Below are 16322 nucleotides of genomic sequence, written 5' to 3'. Positions count from 1 at the left end.
CTGGCGGTAGACTGCTTACCCCAAAAACACCTCCCACTTCTGTTAGCACAGTCACTTTAGGCCTCTCTTTTTCCCTTTTTCTCTCTCTCTCCCTCTCTCTCCCTCTCTCTCCCTCTCTCTCTCTCTCTCTCTCTCTCTCTCTCTCTCTCTCTCTCTCGCTCGTCCTCAATTTCTGCAGTCGGCGGATCAATAATTTGATTGATTGTTAGCAGGTGGATCTTTAAGGGGTAATGGATATGGTAATTTGCGCCTGGCCCCGCTTCTCAGCCAATGGCACCGAGGCAGGGCAAACACTGGCGAGAAGAAACTGATGTTTTACTTAGCCCGCCCAGCCATGTCAACAAGCAAGCAAGCAAGCGGCCATGGATAACAGCCACCATGACCCTGGCATGCTGGCTGGGAACGAGGCTTTGTTGGGCAGGGGTCTGACAAACAGAACGATTGGCCCCCATGCTAAATACAGTATCCACTCTTTGGCTTAGTGGGTCATCTCTGAAAAGGACGGAACGAAAGGCCGTGGCTAAAGAGCAGACAATGGAATGAATCATAGGATTTTCTTTTCAATTGTTGGTGGGTGAGCACTTTATTTAGAACTGTCCCCCCGATGTGAAGCCACTGGGTGAGTTCTTCCAGATGCCATTTTTTTCTCCATTTGAAGAAAACCACTCTCCATTTGTGGCCTTTATTGTGGTCTTATTCCCCCAAACATCACATGAATGTTTGGCCTAGCATAATAACAAGCAATGGCAAATGCCCACTTATACTTAGCAGTGCTCTCTGCAGTGTGCCCGTTCTCCTTTTCTGGTTGTTTTTGAGCCAGTTGCAGGTTGCAGTCCATGGGTTTTTCTCTCTTACAAGACAGCATTGCACTCCTAATTACATAGTAAGGGCGTCTTTTCTATGCCCTTACTATGTAATTACTTGGCAGGATGTTGTAGGGTAAGCGTTGCTGGACGATGTCATGATTGTTTATGTTCATGGTAATATTTATGTGTCTTTGTTGACACCGTTGTCCAAAGCAGCTTACATTATATTTGAACCAAAGACCAAACAAAACACAGCAGAGAGGTGGCTCACTGCTCCCTTTAGTGCTCCCTGGGACATTCCACAGTGTGTTGTTATTGTTAAGGGGGCAAGCTGTCTTCACAAAGCTGTCTCCACTTTGTCTGTTTGCAGTACATGGAGCCAGGGTTGTATGAGAAGACCTGTTTTTTACAGTGTTCTCAGTCAATGGGGAGCTAACAGATCATGAGGAGATATTCACTAAATGTTACAAGAAGTTTTACATGTAAGAAATCGCTTACCCTACCTTAGGACCCCCCCCCCCCCCTTCCCTCATCATACACACACACACACAACACACACTAGATAGATCCCATGGATAATACAAGTGGAAAAGTGAGGATATCATCAAACTTGATTCTCAAACAGTGAGGGTTTCAAATCACTTCCGTAATCCCCCCCCCCCCCCCCCCATGGATACACGTCAGACTTCCAGGAGATCACCCCGAGAATATTCCATCAACGGAGACGATTCCGGCTGACATTAACGGACTGACCTGGATTGAAAACATGAGGCCTCTGGCGCCATTTCCAAATGACTCTGCCTTTATCAGCCACCAGCAGGCGGGTCCTTTGATGTGAATCTGTCAGGACTAAGTTCATCCCTGCTGTAGTAACACCACGGAACTGTCATGATTGAAAGTCCACATGTCACGGCAGTCAGTCAGCTGATAGAGCGCAAGCAGGAAGATGAGAAGTATCTGCGTCAAAACCGGAGAATCGCAGCATGTCCACAGATTGCGCAACGGCATGTAAAGACAGCTCGGCACATGCAACCCAGAAATCATGTTGTCATGGCTGGATTGTCTGTCTGCCGGCAGCCACACACACACACACACACACACACACACACACACCCTACTAGCACACACACGCACACACACACAATCAGACTCACTCTCAACAGGCATTTATATATATAACCTGACTCCATACATGCATGCTGCATGCACACACCAAGGCACAACCTTGCTTTCTTCCCTGGCCTCTCTATCGATCTTCCCCATCAAATTAAAGCATGCTGAAGTCACTATCGATCCTCCTTCGTCTCTCTCGAGCAACCACCACCACCTCCACCCCAAGCTCACCGCAACCCACCCTTCTTCTGATAGGCCTGGTGCGGCCTTATTGACTCCCCAGGGTTTATTAAGACCCTTTGAGAAAGTGGAAGAGAGAGAGAGAGGGAGCCCATGGATTTAGAAGCATAGAGAGTGAGAGAGAGAGAGAAAGGAGGGGGAAAGAGAGTAGAAAGGAGTGTTAAGCCCCGTGTGTGTGTGTGTGTGTGTGTGTGTGTGTGTGTGTGTGTGTGTGTGTGTGTGTGTGTGTGTGTGTGTGTGTGTGTGTGTGTTGAGAGCAGGGTAGATCTCATGGTTGGCTATCTCTAAGACGAGGGGGGGCATCTCTCCTCAGAAGTGTAGCAGTTACTTTTTCACGCCTTGTTAAAGGAAGACACCGTCGGAACTTCTATCTCCCAGCATCCCCCGCATCATTCCTCCTGCCCGCGTGTGAAGAGCCTTCAGATACGCTGCTCATGTTTCATAACCAGCCCTCTTCAACGAGTGGAGTGGAATGGTATACCACTATGAGGGAACGTCTGCAGTGATAAAGAACTGTGAGATTAAAGCATGCCATTCTATACCATTATAGATATAGCTTCAAGAGGAAGTGTGAGGAGACTTTGTTCCCTTGAACAAAAAAACTTATCCTCTGATCCTGTTGTTTTATAGCACAGTGCTGTACATTTAAGCCCCTGATATTGGGTTGTGTATTGCTGCACTATGCACAGCATGGAAGTATTTTTTTTACAACTTTTAAATGGCAGTTCTGCCGTGCAGGCTTTAATGTGGCACATGGATGTTGAACAGTTAGCAATCCCTGCTTTTGTAAGCCAGACCCCTTCCATTTAGCCAACACCATTGAGCAAGAGCGGCTGGTTTTTAAATGGCCTCCTGCTCATTTGGAATATTTTGATTGCCATGTGTGTATTTTTCCATCATTTATTTTTTTCTCTCCGACGTTCGTGTCGCTATGGACTGAGTTTGTACTGGCACCCCTACACCGCTACAAAGGCACTGCCATGTCTGGCATCCCTCTTTTTTGCTCCCCCTCTCCCTCTCCTCCTCCTCCTCCTCCTCCTCCTCCTCCTCCCTCTCTTCTGTTCCCTACCAGCTGGCATAGACTGCCACACTTGAGCTAAGCGAGAGCCATGATGATAGAATTCATTTGCTGAGGAGGGGAATTCACTAGAGACAGCAGTGCCCACAGACAAGTAGGAAGGCGCAGGGGAAACGGAACAAAGCAGAGCGTGACTCCCGCAAAACTGCATTACGAGCGAAGACGTAGAACGTCTTAATTATTGACCCAGCAATAGCTGAGCAGATGAACTTGCTGCCAGTAAGCACTTAAATGGATTTAATGACTTAAATATACAAATGCAAATTAGACATTGGCTGCACTGCACATTTGCAAGTTGCGTGCACTGTACCTTAATTGGCAATAAACTGCGTATTTACTTGACTGCATATTTTCAGACATTCTTTCTCTCGCTCCTCTTCTCTCTCTCTCTCTCTTTCTCTCTCTCTCTCTCTCTCTCTCTCTCTCTCTCTCTGTCTCTATTGTATTCTGAACAGTGCTGCAGAAGGTGGTGTGTGTGTATATATTTGTAGGTGTGTGTGTGTGTGTGCGTGAGTGAGTTTCTCCCCATCAGAGGTGTGTTATAGATGGCTGCTTCACACTGCATGAGATTAACGGCTCGTAGCAGCGTTGCCTCTCCCTCTCCCTCTCCCTCTCATCTGGTTCTCCAACTTCCCAGCTCCTTAACTCCTACACCACAATGGCCTTCCCACCATCCAGTCGCCATTAACCCCCCACACACTCGCTACCTCTACCGCCACCCCCGCCACACCCCACTTGCTTCGGTTCATTCGTTATCTGAAAGCCAAACTCTGGAGAACACTCCTTTCATGTCTGGCTAGATTGATGGGTTTCTAGAGGAGGTGATATTAATGGCTTGTCATTATGGCAGAGCATCCTATCTCTTCCGTGGCGGTGTAATGAGATAACAGAGGCCACAGGCTGAAGCCCTGGGTTCATCTGGACTGAGCTCCCCCCCACACACACACACACACACACACACACACACACCCCGACCCCCCCCCCCCCTCCACGTAAGCAGCTGCAGAAAACATTTGAAAAAAAATAAAGAAGTACAGACACTTCCTTTGATTTCTGCTTCCTAAACAACATTGATCAAAGGCGAAAAGTGCTAGGCTAATTGAAGAAAAACCTTCTTGTGCAAAGCCAGACTCATCAACCGCATTTTTTAATAAAATTCACATTTCTCTAGTCTGTCAGTGTAGTATCGGCAGCATTAGCAGGAATGTTGGGCTCAATGTAAGGGTTTTTTTGAAAAGGGCACAAGCTGTTATGAATACAATGCTCTCTGTCCACCACTGCCAAAGCGAAGAAATCTGCTGCTAGCTGTCTGGTTCTCATGCAGTGTTCCAGTGGCCGTCTTGAGTGTTTCTTTGTTTTTGTATTCATTTATTTTAGGGCTGTCAAGCGATTAAAAACAAATAATAAATAAATTGCACAATTTTGTTCTCATTAATTGTGAACTTTAAGTGTGAGCACAGATTTTACGCAAAGCAAGCCAACAGATTTCCAATAAAGCCATTGAGGTCATTGGCTGACAGATTATAAGGCATATGTTTGATGCATTGTAATAAAGCCAAGACCGATATATTAAATGGCAGTTGAATTTTAACAAGGTCCATTAACTATGAAAAAGAAGACACAGAGGGAGAGAGAAACAATCAAACAGCAATGAGAAAAGAGAAATCAGACCTTTTTTGAAAATTACCATGCCATTTTTTCCCGCACCAAAATGTTGGCTAGATTTGAAGTATTGTTTAGCCTTCCTCTCCTCTTGCATCTCAAGAGTAATACCAATGGGTGCATTAGGTTGTGGACCATCGTCTTCATCCTAGCTGTAGAGTTTAGTACAGCCGCTGACAATGAATCGAGGCTCAATCACAGTTGTCTGCGATTAATTACATAATTACATTTTTTTACGTTTTTTTTTTTTTGTTTTTTTTTATTGATCCCAATGATTTGACAGCGTTTATTTATTTTTTTCACTTATTATTTTTTTTTTTTTTTTTTGTAATCGGTTGTCACTTCAAGGCGGGGGTGGAATAATTTTCCCAAACATGACCTTGCCCCATCCCTCCTCCTGAACCCTTCCCATCTCAAAGTAGTCCCACCCCTGCCCTCAACGCTGACAGAACCGTCTGGGAGGCCCGCCTCAACAGACACAGCACCAAGCTGTACCGTGGGGGAGAGGTGGGGAGGGTGTGGGGCGGGTTTGGGGGGACAGAAAGAACAGGGGAGATCGTGACTGCCTTCCTACCTGACGCCACTTTTTCACTCCTCTGCTCCCTCCCACTCGCCCCCCCTCTTTCTCTCTCTCTCTCTCTCTCTCTCTCTCTCTCTCTCTCATTCTCGGGACGGTTGTTTCTGACCGTGGCCCCCCCCCTTACCCCGCCACAGTTGAGCAGATTGTGTCTGTATTCCACGCTGCTTCCAAACAAAAGGCATGGGACCATTTCTCCAAAGCCCAGCGCAAGAACCTGGACATGTGGCGCAAGCAAGCAGAGGTTGGTCTTTCTCCTTTTTCTCCTTGATGCAGTTTTATTTTGCTGTTCACTCTCATGTCTCTCCACGTGTTATAACCACACAGTTCTTTTCCCCCAGCAGTCAGGTTATCGGCCAGGTGTATGGATCTTGTTTGTGTAGGTCCTCTCCCGTTACTCTCTCCTGATATACACCCCCCCCCTCTCTCTCCCTCTTTCTCTCTCCCTCTGTCTCTCTCTGTCTCTCTTTCTCTCTCTGTCTCTCTTTCTGTCTCTCTTTCTCTCTCTCTCTTTCTCTCTTTCTTTCTCTCTCTCTCTTTCCCACTCTTCCTTATCACCTCTGTGCTCTTCTTCTGGTTTCTCCGCTGACCTCTCCCTCACCATCCCTCTGTTCCTCGCTCCCCCTGGTGGGTGTTCCGTCTCGCGGGCTGGACATTGATTGGGAGTTAAGCAGGGTATTAGAGGCAGGCTAAACGCTCCGCTGCATACAGGCTGCGGCCGGTTGGAGATAGAGAGAGAGGGGGGGGGGTTGTGTGTTTGGGCTAATCTCGCTGCCTTCCAAGTCCTACTGTGAAAGGTAACTCATGTGAGTGAACACACACACACACACACATACAAACACACATTAATATACAAACAATCCATGTTCTCTCTCCAAGGGGGCAACCAGTGAAAGGTAACTTCCAGCAAGCACACACACACACACACACAGACTCTTGAGCCTTCATGTTGGGTCTCTGAGGATATTGTGCTTTGCATTCTGTCCTCATACCCAGTCCAGGACAGTGCTACTGCCCATTACACACACAAGGAAATCCACATTCCCTAGTGTGTCTTTTGTAGCAAATTGAGGTCAACCCTCCCTTAATGTTGACAGTTAATAAATTAATGATTCCTGACAATGTAAGTAAAAAGTAATTTCACAATAATTACCTCAAGCCTTTTTAACATCAATTTTGTCCCCTCACATTTCTTTATTAGTTTACACAAGAGCCTTGGCACCGGTGCTTTTTATGGTCGGATTGGTAAGTTTGGCTTATTCAGCATCTCTCTGGGCGTTGCCATGGTGGGCAGAGAGAGTGAGTGGCAGGCGATTGAACAGCCCCCATTGGTCACCTGCCTCACAGCAGCGAAACAGCATTTCTACATGGATCACAAGGCGGAAGCTGATTATTTTCTCAGGAGACGCTTACCCATGGACGGCATGGAACAGAGTGAATGTGGCTGAGGCAAGCTTTAGGCTTCATCCCACAAAGGAGAGAAGGAAATCTCACAGGGCCTTCTGCCAGCACATTCCCTCATAACACCTTCATACGTGATGCATAGTGTGGTGTCTCACCCATAGCCAACCCCTTAAACAGTTTGTAAAGGCATGCAGATTGGGCTGTCAGAGGCAAATGCCATTTCTGGCTTGTCATTTTGTGCATATAATATCCATGTAGGTTTGTTAATGGCAGGTGCATCTGTGCATCATGTATGATGGCGTTATGACTGCTTTCAACACAAAAGATTAACACAGTGAACTTAGATAGGAAAATGAAACCGTAAGCATAAGGCTGACCTCTGCACGAGTGAGTAGGTTGTTAGAATCGACCAAGAGGGCAGTTGTTCACTGCTCTGTGCCAATGGATGTGATGGACTCGCTCCAGGTGTAGGTTTGGGTCAATGGTCCGGCTTCTCAGGCTCTCACACAGAAAAGGTAGGTTGCATACCAACACCAAGGCCTCATTTTGCTTTGATTTCCATGTACTCCTAGGGCAGTTCCCAGTGAAAGTGTGACAGGCAGAACTCCAGCACTTAAGTTGAATGTAACAATTGGGTCATTATCATGCATTCATTAATATCATGAAGCTCAGGCACTATATTCCCATCAGGATTTCTTTTCCTTTATTTTCTTTTCTTTTTCCAGTACACTAGCTTATTTTAATTAGCAGTAATCCAGCTCATTGCCAGCACGGGGAGGAGGGGAAAAAAACGATCCTGTTTTGTCTCCAACTCTTGAGCAGCAGTGTTAGTAGTGTCTTTTAACGGATTCAATTTGCTGACTCATTTTTCAGTTCTGTTTGCTGAAGCTTGGGAGATTTTTTTTTTTTTTTTTGTTATTTTCGTTTTCGTTCGTTTGATGCTTGGACATAATACATACATTACTTTTTGGAGTGGAGGGTTGGCGAGCCGTCCAGGATTCAGCTCATTAACGGAGCAGTAACCTCATCCTTATTGAACGCCCTCGTCCTTGTCCTTCACCAGGGAGAGGATGAGAGGTGAATGCCGAAATAGTGAAGGAGAGAAGGCGAGACTGCGAGAGCACCCTGCTGGGACACATTTATGCTCTGGCCCTCTGGCCTGTCATCCACCCATGCATTAATCCATATGTCTGCCCGCCCATCCATCCATCCATCCATCCATCCATCCACTCGTCCGCTCATCCATCCTTCACTTTCAATTGCCCACTCACCCAGCTAGACAGTCACGCGATTCATCTGGCCACTCATCCATCACTCCATCAAACTGGCCGTACGGGCTCATACACACACACACATCTAGCTGTGTTCGCCATTGAAAGCTCCTCTGGCTTTCTTTCTGTGGCTCCACTGGCCTCATTCCTCCCACACACAGTACATCCACACACACACTCTCTCACACACACACACGCATACATCCACACGCTCTCACACACACACACACACTCACTCACACATTCATACATACACTCACACACGCACAGACCCATACATCCACACGCTCACACACCCACTCACATTCTCACACACAGACACACTCCCACAGTACATCTTCCCTCTGCTCTCCCTCGGCTGTCTTCTCCGCCCGCTTCGTCTGAGCTGATGTTTACGTTTATGCACAAGGCCCGAGTATCAGCCATCTCTGATGTGGTGCAGCCAGGGGAAGAACAGCTCAGGGGCACAGTCTGCACTCGGAAAGAAAAAAAAGAAAAACACGCCTTCCTGCTAAGATGTGCTCAGCTGCCGCAGGGATTTGTTAGTAAGCGGTTAACTACGATAGAAGCCGTGCAGAGAGAGGCGGTGTTTTTGTTGTGATTTTTCGAAATGAAAATCAACAGCATTTTGTGACCTTAATCAATCTGTAAGCAGCATTAAAGCAAACATGCTGCTTTTCAATCTGTTCATGGTCTTTGCTTTTACAAGCCTCGTGTGTAATAGCAAAAAATGAAAACCTGTTAACAGGAGAAGGAAGCAAGAGTAAATCCCCTTTCATTCTCCCTCTCTCTCACACACTCTTTTTCCCCCCTCACACACACACACACACACAAACACAGACTCTTCCCACCACACACACACACACACACACACACACAAGCTCACTCCCTTTCCATCTGTCACGCTCATCCAGCCGGCACATGTCTGTCGGGAGGTTTGCGTCTTCTCTCTCTTGCCGTGTGGCCTGTGGTTTGGGCGACGCCAGGTGACAGGTGCAGTTAGTCAGGCTCTCTGCAGGCCATTAGCCCGGTTGCCACCTGCAAGCTGAGTGGCTCGATCTGTTTGGACAAACCGTGAACCGCCCCTGCTCCCCAGTGGGCGAACAACACCGAAGGTAAGTAGCCTCTCAGACCTGCTCGCACTGCTGCCGTTGATCTGGCAGTAGTCGCCTCCTCAACCGCCCAACACCCCCCCCACCCACCCCTCCTCCTTCTCCTTGTGACTGCGTTTGTAAGTTAGCACCGGCCAGTGGATGGCACGCGTCTCTCTTGAGAGGTCAGTAAGTGCTTGCCAAGTCCTCAGCTCGTGTCAGTGTCAAGGCCTTAGGCCATGGTCTTGGATGTGCCGCTCTGAAGGTCAGCAGACGTGGAAAAAACACACCAGCTCGGAATGCAATTTGCCTTTGTGCTGACCGACTGGCCGTTAGCGCCGGTGTGAAGTGCTCTGGAGCCTTTTTGTTTTCGTTGGCCTAAGGCGGTGTAGTTTTGGCCCAGCATTAGGAAAGCCTGTAGCTGAGCCCATAAGCCGCTGTCTTCCAAGCGGCAGCTGCATGGCGAGCCAGCCGCAGCCCCGATGCTAGCCCGCGTCTATGAGCCACCCAGATGGGCCTGTTTGTGTGTTTGTGTTGCCACTACCTGTTCGCCCTTCTAATTCGCCAGATCGTGTGTTTGCGTGGCACCGGACAGATGGTTGTGTTTACGGCTGGCTTTTGGAGATTGTGGCCGGAAAGCAAATTCATGTTTCTGTGTGTCTGTCTGTGTGTGTGCGTATCCCCCTCCCTGTGGCATTCATCAAGTGTTTGCCACTCATACCCCATTAGCCCTGGAAGAGGGGGGAAAAAATGAGGAAGCCCAAAGAAAATTGCTACGCCTCGCAGACCTAGACATCTGCTCCTGTCACCCCCAACTGAGCATGTGGGTGGAGCCCCCTGCAGGCCAGTTCTGTCATTACCATGGTCACGCACACTTTCCGACCACTCTCCCCAGACTAGCGCCAGCCAGTAACCCGAGCAATGACACAGGCTGCATCAGTATGCTAACAAGCTCCGCTGTGACCCTCCATAGGAGGACGCAATGTCAGCCAGCAAGCCTGCCAGCCAACTAGCCCTCACCTGGCCCACTACCATGGGAGCGTTTGAGAGGGGCAGCGTGCTAATGGCCTGTTGACCAGTTCACACGTCCTCTAATTCCATTGTCCTGCTCTTTGTCTTGTGTGCGACGTGAGAGCAGTACTTGTGGTTCAATGGCTTGGTTTATGGCTTATGTGCACGGCCCTTGTAAAAGGGGCAGACATGCTGTTGTGGCTCATGGAGTGCCGCACACTCTATTTGTAGGTTGTTTCAGCCAACATTCAGCAATTTTGGGGAGGGGTGGTGATGGGGCAGCCAAACTAACAGACACTCAGTTTGGAGAGTGTGAGTTCTCTGCGTAAGTGTGACGTTGTGCAGGTGTAGCATTTAGCAGGTCACCTGTCCTGCAGACACAGTCAGAATGTGAACATCAACAGCTGTTATACTACCCAGTTTATTTTTATGATTTGGCTGTATTGTTATGCAGCATATGTTTGCAGTCTGTTTGAAACACATCATTTTTGCCCAAATCCACACTGCATTTTTGCCATTTTAATATTTTTTGTTCTCCACTTAAAATCCTCCTAAGCTGTCGCCCGAAGCCATTACTGTTGAAACAGTCAAACGCTCCATTTCCCTTTGCCTTTTGCCTTTTGTGAAGTGAAGTATTCTGAAATAATAGGGTCACCTGAAATTATTTATAATCATTGGCGTCATCTTTCATCCTCATCAGACGTGGTGAAATTACGCGCGTGGCTCTAAGTGTTAAATTAGTCTCGGTCAACACTGTGCGTTGCCTGGGGAGAACTGGGAATTCACATCGCCAAGGATGTGCAGATAGGGGCAAGTGAACTCAGAGCCTGGTGATTCATTACATGGTCAACAACATAACAAAATCAAAAACATAATGTAAAAAATGTGTGTGGTTTTTCAATCATTTGTTATGTTACTTACTGTCAGTGTTATTGCAGTTTTAATGTTGAAACAAGCTTTCCCTCTCTCTCTCTCTCTCTCTCTCTCTCTCTGGGTCAATCACGTTCTCTATCTCTTTCTTTCTTCCCCCTCCCCCCCCCCCCCACTACAGGAGATCCGGAACATTCACAATGAGGAGCTGATGGGCATCCGGCGTGAGGAGGAGATGGAGATGTCGGACGACGACATGGAGGACGTCCCGGAGAGCAAGGACTCGGATGACTCAGGTAACACCACCCCCCCCCCCCCCCCCCCCCACACACACACACACACACACACACACACACACACACACACATCCCAAACCCCCCACTCTCACCCCCCTTCTGCTAATCAGCCTGCTATCTCACTGCCGATCTCCCCAGTGTCTCTCCATGCTTCCCGGCCTCAGCAGCACTCATCATCAGATACGATGCTAATTAGATGGATTATCGTACCCACCAGTCCCCCTCTGCCTCAGCTCCACCTCGCCGGTGCAGAACCATGATGAAGGATTAGCACCCGCCAAACAGCCGGCGCGCCTCCTCCACCGTCTTCTTAACATTTACACGGCAAAGGCCAAGAGTGAACATTTGCCAGAGCTGTTGTACTCGGCTGAGTTCCTGAAACCATGGCATCTGAAGGCTGGTAGGAGGGATGGAGAAGGGAGGGACTTACACCCATTTCTGTTCAGGGTCACCCTTTCCTCTCACCCTCCTCTCTCTCTCTCTCTCTCTCTCTCTCATTCACTTTTCGCACCTCTCTCTCTCTATCCCTCGTTGTCTCTCACTCCCTCTCTCTCTCCACCTCACTCTAACGCTGCCAGTGGGGGTGGCACTGAAAGGCCACCTCTCTAATCTCGGCATGTGGATTGTTCACAGACCAACTGCAGTGAGTTGGCACAGCCCTGGGCAGTGCCACGCTGGCCGAGTGCTCGCTTCTGCCTCGCGTCCGCCACAGATGGCAGGCAGGCAACAGGCGGCTCACCTAAGCCTCCTCCTAATGCCCCCCTCGTCCTGAGATATGCCCGCTCAGGTCCACTAAAAAGGGGCGGGGGGTTATGGGGTCACGGTGAGGTCAAGCGCTCCAGGGGTGGGTGAGGGGGTGGAGCGTGACGGAGCAGCCAATCAGGACCCCCCTCCTTCTCCCAGTCCTCTACTCGGCCTCTCACTCTCTCCTTGCCAGCCAGGGTTGTCCCCGAGGGAAGCATCAGGCCAAAGCACCAGACATCAAATCAAAGAGCCGGCAACTCAAATGGTGATGGGCTACAGCCTTTTTTATGTTTCCTTAACGAACTCACACACCCACTTACACACACACTTACACACACTCTTACTTTCTCTCGTCCACACTGCACACACACACACTTTCTCTCATTTACACACACAGATTAGAAGCTCCCTCTCTCTCTCTGTCTTTCTCCATCCACACACACACACACACACACACCACCTGGGATGGGAAATGTGTCTGCCAGCTGCTGATTTAGCTCTAGATTTTGGGTTGTTCTGGACGTCACTTAAGTGCCATTAGTGGCGGCACACAGGAGCGGCGACATGTCTGCTTAGCACTGCCGTGAGCCAATCAGAGAGGAGGAGAGAGGGAGAGACGGCAGTGCCCTGAATGGCTTTCACGCTGTCGCCATGTTTATCTGTGTATAGGAGTGCTGAACCACCCCACCACACACACACACACACACACACAAACACACACACACACACAAACACACACACGCACTCCTTTCTCTCTTTCTGCCTTTAACTCTCCCCCCTCTCCTATCTCTCCCTCTCTCTCTCTATCTTCTTCCTGAACCATCTTTGCAGGTGTGACATTTGCCCCCCCCCCCCCCCCCAAACACACGTGCAGCGGTTTCGACTCCCTCGTTAACATGCAGATATATGCAAATGTAGTCCTTCATTTGTTCCGCTTTTTTTTTTCCTTCGCCATCTCAAATCACTATCCTCTCCATGCGTGACCTTGGCTATTAGAAAACAATGATAACGATCACTGTCAGCCCGGCTGTCAGATATCTGAAAGGATGCCATGAAAAGGGGGAGGAGGAGATGGGCAGAGAGAGGGAGGGAGGAAGGGATGGAGAGAATGATGGAAGTGAAGGAGTGCACACTAAAAGCAGGGCTGTGAATGTGGTGGGATTTGGTGGGTGACTGAGGTGGAGAGGAGGAGGAGTAACTTCAGCGCCCCCTCATTAATGCAAACATTTCACACCTGCTACGCACGACTAGCGCCCGGCCAAGCCAAAAGGCTTACTCGCCCGCCATCCTTCTCTCCTCCTCCTCCTCCTCCTCCGCCTCCTCTGCTTTCACTCCTTCCATTCCTTCCCTCCTCCTTTCCTCTACTTTTTGTACATGCTTTTAACACACACACACACACACACACTTTTACTTGCCTGAAGTATTGGCAAGCCAGTAACAACCAAGCACCAGCATTTTCACCCCAGCCAAACAAGCCCTCATGTCCACTTCTCTCACTTGCATCCATTTATTTATATATATAACACACACACCTCCTTTCTCCCCCTTTCTGCTGTACTAACTCCAATCAATGGTAAGGCAGGTGTCTTCTGCCAATTGATATAGCGCAGTGAGACAGAGGGCCCTGCACTTTCTCTCCTGTCAGCATCTAGGGGGCTGCGCTGCGGTCGATAGTGCTGCTTGCCACATAGGGCAAGGTGAGAGAGAGCCCCCCACCCCATTCTCACACACACACACACAGTCACACACATACACAGTCACACACATGCACGCCGTTCCCGAAGTCACCACCCCTGCCTCCTCCAGTCGGTAGCTTGATGAGACCCCGCAATCAATAACAGCACCTCTCTCTCTGTCTTCCTCTTTGTCCCTCTCTCTTCCACTCTCTCTCTCTCTGTCTTCCTCTTTGTCCCTCTCTTCCACTCTCTCTCTCTCTCTCTGTCTTCCCCTTTGTCCCTCTCTCTTCCACTCTCTCTCTCTGTCTTCCCCTTTGTCCCTCTCTTCCACTCTCTCTCTCTCTCTCTCTCTCTCTCTTTCGTTCCTGTCCCTCTCAGACTCTCCCTTTTGTCACTGGCTCTTCTATAAAGTACAGTGTCTCTTAGATAAAGGTGAAGTGCTTTGTCTGTAGTCAGGCATTTTATTAGCTGAGCTGATCCTAAATACTCAGAGATTTGAGACTTCTGCTCTGACAGCTCATTGGCCGAAACTACTTTTACGTTCATTAGCGCGCTCCAGCCATCCGAGGTGAGGGTGGAGGCTGCTGGGGGGGGAGGATCAAACTCAACCCCACCCTTCATCTCCACAAGGCTCCCAAAGCCACCCTTTGATCTCCGTGGGTATTTCTCACCCTCGTCTGTCTTTCTCTTTCATTTCATGTTTTTGGAATAGTGGACGTATTTCTTTAAACAGACTTATATAATATGTCTTGCCTGTGCGTGTGTGTGTGTGTGTGTGTGTGTGTGTGTGTCTGTACGTCCGTGTGTGTGTGTGTGTGTGTGTGTGTGTGTGTGTGTGGATTAGAGTCACAACTCTAATTGACTAGGGCACTGGCTCCGTCTGCCCTTCCGCCTGGAGTGACTGGCAAAGGCCTGCGCCGCATCAGTTTTAATTACCTTCATTTGATAACAATACGGATGATACATTAATGCATTTCTCCCATTACTATTTAATCCCCTCTAATTAGGCCCAGATATGTAGCCATGGAGAGCTCCGTAGTGATGCCACGAGCCCTTTCATTGCACAGACCTACTCAGGCCTTTCTCTCTCTCCATCTCTCTCTCTCTCTCTCTCTCTCCCTCTCTGTCCCCCTCTTTGTTCCTCTCTCCATCTCTCTTTCTCTGTCTCCCTCTCTCTCGCTCTCTCCCTCTGTTCCTCTCTTTCTCTCTCTCTCTCTCTCTCTCTCTCTCTCTCTCTCTCTCTCTCCCATTTGTTCTCCTTCCTTTCAGTGTCGTTCTCGCCCTCATTCTTTCAGGTGCCCTTGATGGACTGCGCTTTATCCTCTTCACTGTCCAGGCACACTATATGTGGTTACATAAGTGAGCTAGGCAGGATGTGTGTGTCTGTGTGTGTGTGTGTCTGGGATGGATATTAGTACCTGCTTTGTGTACTGGCGGGTGAATTTGGTCAACTTATCCGCCACTGTGGTAGTTAAATAAATAGAGCTAGCATACCACAAATATATAGTCAGATCTGGTATCTGGTATTGACAGTTAAAAATAAGAAAGTGTCTGTAGGGATCATGCAAGGTTACCAGCCTATAAGAGTAAATCGCGCTGATTTTTGAGTTATCTACAATAACTACCACTGTGTAAGCCGCCGCCCACAGCACTGGTGCAGTGCTTCAGTTTCTGCCACTACCATTAAGACACCGTCGCTATGCTTTCATGTGCCACTGCTACACTACAGGATGACTGCATATGCATACATCTAGCGAGGTCTGTGAAACTGCGTTGTATCTTCACAGGCTAATAGTTCTCTTTTGAAGTGGCCCGCTTAGCCTACTATTTTAAACTGACCCACGACACCTTAACAGAAAACTAGTGACACGCTGCTATTTAGACCTATGAGGCAGGCGGATGCAGAACTTCACACATTGTGGTGGAATATCTCACAAACTCCTCACTCAACACATTACAAACTGTATATCAGAATACACAGAAGACGTTACCGAACACAAAGGTGTAAAGCATTCCCCTGTACAATGAGCCGTTCCAGAGTTTCTATATGGTCTCCAACTTTGGGCTATTGTAATACATGATTTCATAAAAGGGCAAATACAAAATAAATGTTACAAATATCACCTAGATAACCGTATTAAAGAATATACAGCTCATGGCTAACAGTTTGTCAGTGTAGCCATAATGATTTATTGATGCTAAGCATGCATGTATAAATTAAAATGTTCAGAGCATGATTTCATAACTGGCCAAATAGAAAATAAATGCTACATTTTAAATATAGCTATCTGTAAAAATCAGTATAGTTAGATTAAGTTGGATAGTTGGATTATAGGATGCTCCAGAACTCACATGAACGGAGTCTTAAAGGAGTCACACCACTTTTATGACAAGACACTATGGCATAAGAATGCTGTTCTGTTGACCTTTAGTTTTGTTTCTACTGTGCATGGAGGACAGGCCAGTTATGAGTTCTGGTGATA

The 16322-nt window shown here is 48.2% G+C and overlaps 1 protein-coding gene across 1 annotated transcript in view; it reads left to right on the top strand.

Moving 5' to 3' along the window:
• Window positions 1–16322, top strand: part of enox2 (ecto-NOX disulfide-thiol exchanger 2) — a 243873-nt gene that overhangs the window by 201372 nt on the left and 26179 nt on the right. The window contains exons 12-13 of the mRNA XM_076291632.1: window positions 5614–5720; window positions 11305–11419. Coding sequence (XP_076147747.1) covers window positions 5614–5720; window positions 11305–11419 — 222 coding nt within the window. The remainder of the gene's footprint in view (window positions 1–5613; window positions 5721–11304; window positions 11420–16322) is intronic.

Source organism: Alosa pseudoharengus, unplaced genomic scaffold (assembly GCF_046254945.1).
Source record: "Alosa pseudoharengus isolate Yale_2024_CS ecotype anadromous, Long Island Sound unplaced genomic scaffold, YU_APseudo_1.1 YU_APseudo_1.1_scf_19, whole genome shotgun sequence".
In the NCBI taxonomy this organism is placed as follows: domain Eukaryota; kingdom Metazoa; phylum Chordata; class Actinopteri; order Clupeiformes; family Clupeidae; genus Alosa; species Alosa pseudoharengus.
This window is presented reverse-complemented; position numbering and strand designations above follow the sequence as displayed.